This window comes from Cornus florida, unplaced genomic scaffold, assembly GCF_030987335.1.
Source record: "Cornus florida cultivar Cherokee Brave unplaced genomic scaffold, ASM3098733v1 CherokeeBrave_3.0.0_Hap2_Chr01, whole genome shotgun sequence".
NCBI classification, from domain to species: domain Eukaryota; kingdom Viridiplantae; phylum Streptophyta; class Magnoliopsida; order Cornales; family Cornaceae; genus Cornus; species Cornus florida.
In genome coordinates this window covers 71,891,364-71,897,747 of record NW_026775571.1, presented here as the reverse complement: position 1 = coordinate 71,897,747, position 6,384 = coordinate 71,891,364, and the positions used below count along the sequence as shown (strand labels likewise).

General features: G+C 32.9%; 1 protein-coding gene across 1 annotated transcript in view; it reads left to right on the top strand.

The window, feature by feature from the left end:
* LOC132301056 (L10-interacting MYB domain-containing protein-like) overlaps positions 1 to 1,862 on the top strand; it is a 3,275-nt gene extending 1,413 nt beyond the window's left edge. The window contains exons 2-3 of the mRNA XM_059798373.1: positions 510 to 840; positions 939 to 1,862. Of these exons, the coding sequence (XP_059654356.1) occupies positions 510 to 840; positions 939 to 986 (379 nt within the window). The 3' untranslated portion in view covers positions 987 to 1,862. The remainder of the gene's footprint in view (positions 1 to 509; positions 841 to 938) is intronic.
* The last annotated feature ends 4,522 nt before the right edge of the window (positions 1,863 to 6,384 follow it).

Genomic DNA, 6,384 nt, shown 5'->3' with positions numbered 1-6,384 from the left:
TAGATCAATTATTGTGATGATGTTGGAGTTGTCGTCAATCACAATGTCAAAATTTTCTATTATTGATCTTCAATACATTTTCAAATAATAACAGAACAAGAAGCTTAAGAAAAGGAATATATATTGGTTTTTCTACCATATTATGGATAATGTTGTACATTGTGGCTAGCTTGACTAGGATGGCCAGCCTTGCAGAAAATTCCAAAACCTTTTCTTGTATTTATTTTCTATGGGTTCCATACCTTATAAATCCACATTTCGTTAAAAGAATTACCAAAAATAAAAGGGGAGACAAAAAAAAAGAAAAAAGAAAAGAAGAAGAACAAGTGACTAGAGGACTATGGAGAAATTTGTTTCAAATTGATTTAGTGTTCAATCCTTGCCGGAAACATATGTTGATATCACTGTTAACCTGATCTATTTATTTCTCTAAGTTGATATCACTGCCTAATTCTTTGCTTGTAATTCATTTTATTGCTTGTAATTCTTTGCTTAATGCACAAATAAAGGATGGCATCTAAAATTGCTGATGTTGAGGAGTCAGCTCTGTGGTCTACACAATTAGAGAGACGTTTTGTTGATATAATGGTTGAAGAGGTTAACAAGGGGAACATGCCATCTGGGATATTTACTTCCAAGTGTTGGAAAAAGATTGCGGAGGAGTTCAAAAACAAGACTAATCACGTTTATAATGTGAAACAACAGAAGGCAAAATTTAATCGATTACGTACAAAGCATCGTGAGTTTTCAACTCTTCTAAACGAGACAACTGGGTTTGGTTGGGATGCGAAAACAAACACTGTGACTACTGATGAAGAAACTTGGCAAACATATTTGCGGGTAAAATATATATTTAATTAATTATTTTACAATAGTTAGTTTAATTTTTAAACATGGTTATTCCTAACAATCTTTATATATACATATTTTTTTTTCAGGCTCATCCCAATGCTAAGTGTTTTTGCAAAAAAGGTTGTGAAAATTAAAAACTTTTGGGAGTTCTTTTTAATACGTCGACTGCTACTGGGCAACTTCACTATGCATCCACTCAAGATCCACCTAATATAGATGGAGAACGAGAGCAGGAGGATCAATTTATGAATACAGGTGTCCATGTTAGTTCAATTGCTAAAGGTCAAGATGATTCAGATAATATTTTAGTTGAAGACAATAACCCTCGTCGTCGTAAATCCACATCCTCTGATTGTCGTGCAAAAAAGGTGAGTAAAAAAGATTCCATTAGTGATACTCTTGCTTGTATTGTTGAAGCTTCCAAAGCAAGGACTGAAGCTTCATTAGCTAAGGCGGAGACGTATAAGAAAATGAAACATACTCAAAAGGCAACTAGCCCAGACGCATGCTCTCTAAGTAATTGTATTGAATGCCTTGAGGGTCTTGATGAGATAGATGATGACACATATCTGAAGGCAACTGAAAAGTTCAAGGAATTGCACTACAGAGAATTGTTCATTAAGATGAGTATTTCCAGGAAGTTTGCTTGGTTGAAGAGCTTGGACTGACTTGGGTGGTTACTAAATGCAGGGTTTAGTTTTTGGTTGCATGTGACTTGAAACACATATTTGGTTTTATGTGTTATTGAACAATTTCCTTATGCCTTATTTTATTTTTTATTTTTCCTATGCATGTGACTTTATGTTATATTCGTGTGGGGGACAATTTATTATGTTTTATGTTATGAAAACTTTGTTTTGGTGTACCTTTTATTATGTTTAATTTATAATGTTTCATGTAACTTTTTTATTGTATTTAAATTTAGGAAGAATGTACATGGAGTCCTATGAAGGGGAAACAAAATACAAGCACCAAACAGAACCTCCATTTTGGAGTTATGCAGAAAGAGGATTGCAATTAAACTTGATATATGCATTTGTGTAACTGTTATTAAGTTAAGAATACTATCTAAAATGAATTTAGCTCCAACACTTATTTACATTAATAGTTAATATCATAAATTAAAGAAATAAAAAAATGAGGTACAATAATATTTTTTATTTATTTTCTTAGTTCAGAAAACTATTTTCAAAAACTCATACAACCAAGTAGTTTTATGAGTTTTTTTTTTTTTCGGAAATTGTTTTGTAAATTCTCTTAACCAAGCAGGTTTGAAATCTGAAAAAACTAAAAACCGTTCTCTGAAAATTGTTCTCGAGAATTGTTCTTGAGAACTGTTCTATGAAATGCAATCCAAGCATGGCCTTATTTTCTCATAAAGTTACTTTTTGGTGAATGCTATAAATTATTATTAGCAATAATATTATTTTCTCAAAAGTGCCCCCTATTAATTTTTTTTTATTTTTTTATTTTAGTTGACACCAGGAACTCACCTAGGCAGGGCCCCTCGGGACCCACCCTAGGCTACAAACCTGGAGGTGTAAGAGTCCCGCCCCAAGGATAACACCGGGTGAGTCGGAGGACAAGGAAGGCTTGGAAGGAGTCAAACCTGGGCCGTTGGTGTGGCAGGCCGAGCTCCTACCATCACTGCCCCGCTGCCGGGGGCAAGTGCCCCCTATTCGCAACAAAATAATCCACATAATAGGATAGCTATAGCACCTAACCATTTAGATGAACCAGATTTACATGGCAAATACACTCTATATTTCCAACAAATAAAAAATTTCATAATAAAATTTGAAAGTAAGAAAAGCCACAAATCCTGATCAAACATATCTTAGCAAATTAAAAAGGGAGAGTCTAATATTAGTATTATTGTTTAAGTTTCTTAAACATACTTGCATGTACCCCAACCATTTTGGTAATTTTTTTTTTTTTTTTTTTCTTATTGTTTAATTTTTTAATTTTTTTAGAACTCTTGCTGAGGCTTTAATCCCCATCTTTTACACATATGTACTTCTATTCCATGATTCTTGATGTATAAAGTCAAGGCTTCCATTTTCCCATTTAATATGGCTTTCATTAAAAATGCAGTCACTTAGTTACGCTTATTTTATATGTTGATGAGACCTTAGTCCCCATTTTCATGAATCCATTTGTGTTCCGTTATATTCAAGCTATTATATACATTAAACTAGGATTCGTTTGGGCTTACTCAAACTACAGCTGATTATTATTATTTTTTAAATTATAATTCTTTTTCAGTCTAAATTATAAAAAGTTTCATAGAATTAATGCCGATTACTACGAAAGACTTTGTTAGTAGCACTGACTCTATGAAAATGTTTATAATTGACACTCTTATGCAAACTCTTGTGAATGTGATTTTTTATGCCTCCAAGTTTACTACATCAACTTCCACAACATGTATATCAATTAATCATAATTTGCAAGACATTTACTTATTATAATATATTTAACGTGAGATAGTAAAATTGGGTCGGGAGTTTTGTGTGAGGTTGAAAAAATAATTATTGACTGCAATAATTGATTCCATCATATTTTGTCCATATACAAACATATACAATATGATTTGATAAAGCTCCATTTTTAATAAGTTTTACTGACTTTTTTTGTAATAAAAAAAAAAACCATTTAAAGCAAGTAATGACCAATTTAAGAAAGTTATATTGTTATGATTATTAAAAATGCTTAGTAATTATACATTTAAAAAAATTAATAACTAAAAAGAAACCTAATATATATTATGAAATAAATGAAACATACTATAATAACCCACTCCATCACATGCATGATATTGTCCTCTTTGGGTCTGAGCCGGCACGGTCTTGTTCTCGGGCTTTATCTCAAAAGGTTCCATACTGATTAGAGATAACACCACTACATATAAGCACTTCACCTTTACCTTACCTAGGATTGCCCACATGTCATCACAATCCACCCCCCTTGGAGGCTCGATGTCTCCGTCGGCACACTTCTGACTGGGTCAGACTCTAATATCATTTGTAACGGCCCATTTCATCACATGCTATAATATTGTCTGCTTTGAACTTGAGTCCGTACAGTTTTGCTCTTAGACTTTATCCCAAAAAGCCTCATACTAATTAGAGATAACATCACCACATATAAGCACTTTACCTTTTCTTTAGCCAGGCGATGTGGGATTGTGCACTCGTAACTCGCCCAGATAGCTTGCCAATATCTCGCACCCGCCCACAACACACCCGCCCATAGGATCATCACACATACAATACAAAACATTTGATAATAAAAAAACAAAAAATAAAAGTAAGGAAATTAATCTGAATTAAAGATAATATTATTTGTCTACATACAGAACAAGAAACATATAATATGTGAGTTGATGATAATTACAATTCTGTTTATTTTGTATTGTTAAAATAATAATTAGCTTACCAACAAACATAAAAATAGTCCCATCTAGGATAGAAGATGAGGTTTGGATGAGTGACGTCGGGAGCACATTCCCAATTGCATGACGAGATTGGAAGCTAGTTGTTTGTTTTTTCATGTTGTTCATGTGTTCCATTAACCCCCAACATGCACAACAAACATTTCACTTTAGATGTATCACTTGAGATTTAAGGTCTCACTAAAATATAAAATGTGGGTCATGAAAATGGTTTAAAAAAAGACTAGTTTAAATTGCATCAGTCAGTCTTCAAATAAAGTTAATTATTAACTGACAGAGGAGGCCGGCGCTTATGCACAGAATAAAATGATACATCTAAAGTGAAATGTTTGTTGTGCATGTTGGGGTGTCGTCCTTGTCATGTAGATGAGATTCATTTTCTGTTCACATGAACAATTCCAAAGATATATCATTGTGCTCAGATTCCTTGGGAGCTAATTATTTTTCTTTAAACACAAATAATATTAAAGTAGCTAATAGAGAATTGCGGTCTTTCGATTGGGGTTCATGCACCGATAAGGAAGTAGGGTGCAACCTTTTTGACATGTAAGGAGTGGAAAAACAGTACTCCCTCCGTCCCAAAATAAGTGTCATGTTTTTCTTTTTTGTCTGTTCCAAAATAAGTGTTCACTTTCCTTTTTCAAACAATATATTTCACATTATTCCAAAAATGTCCTTTAAGTTTAAATTTCAAACTTCAATATTCAAAACTTAAAAGGGTAACTTAGTAATTTTCCAGACAGACAATACATGGTCCCACTTGCCCCCTTAAAAATTACCACTCCTCATAAGTGACACTTATATTGGGACGGAGGGAGTAACTATTAACACAATTAGATTATATTATAGCGGTTTGTTTAGATTGCTTCTTTTAGTTACATTATATTATAGCCGTTGTTTAGATTGTTACAGTAATTGTTGTTAGTCTATTTATATATACTTTGTATCATTATCATTTAATCAACTCAATATATTAGTTTATATTACAATTCAATATACAGGTCTGTGTTTCTCTCTTTGTCTCTACCTCGGATAATCAACATGGTATCAGAGCTACCGCTGGAGATGGCAGCATAAGCCTCATCTCCAACGGCGATCCAAGGTCCTCAATCAAACCACGCTGCCTCAATCTTCACAACTAAGGTTTTGAAACCTAGGTTTTCTTTCAATTTTTCTTCTATTCACCTACTCCAGTTATTGTTGAACCGCAAATGGCACGGTGATACCAATCACCCTCTGTCACTGTTAACCAAACTCCCGCAAGGAAGCATGAAACCACGGCGGATTTTCTTTTTGACCACCACCATTCTGCCACTTCTGCGAGTTTGAGTCTACATCAGAGAGAGAGGGTACTACACCGAGCCGGTTCATCCATTTCTTCAGTTTACAGTGCTACTACTGAAGGAAGACAAGTCGTTGTTGTAAACTTTAATAATTTATGTCAAGCATTAATCACAAATAATCATGAATCCCAATGATCTTAGAACTTCAATTATTTTCACATTGCTATAAAGCATAAATATATATAGTTAGATATATATACCTCGATTTATGATAGCAAACCTTATTGAAATTAAGTCCAACGTTGAGATCTTTTAACAACGAACTAAGTTGCAACTCCAAACAATAGGCAAAACGTGAAAATTGATTTATGTCTCTTGGCGTTTTACACATATAAAACTATATACGTATTGTTTTATTAGCATACATAATTAATAGGGAATATGCACTTTATAATGGCATAGAGAGGACCGGTTTTCCTTTTAGTAATCTTAATTCCACTTTCCATCACAGTAAGGAATAAATAGAAAAACACTTCTCCAATAATTATTTACCAAAAAGGTAATTTATAAGTTGATCAAATAATATAATATTAATTTGATTTCTATTTACTTAAGTACTAATTAATGAAATATATATATCACTTGTCCAAAACATGTGGGCCACACAATTAATAAATAATTTTAAATTAACCACTTGGACCATATGATAACTTCCATAGTGATTTAGTAAAATAGTCATTAGTGTGCACCATAAATTAGATTGAGTCATTAAGTTGGTCATTATAAATACCATGG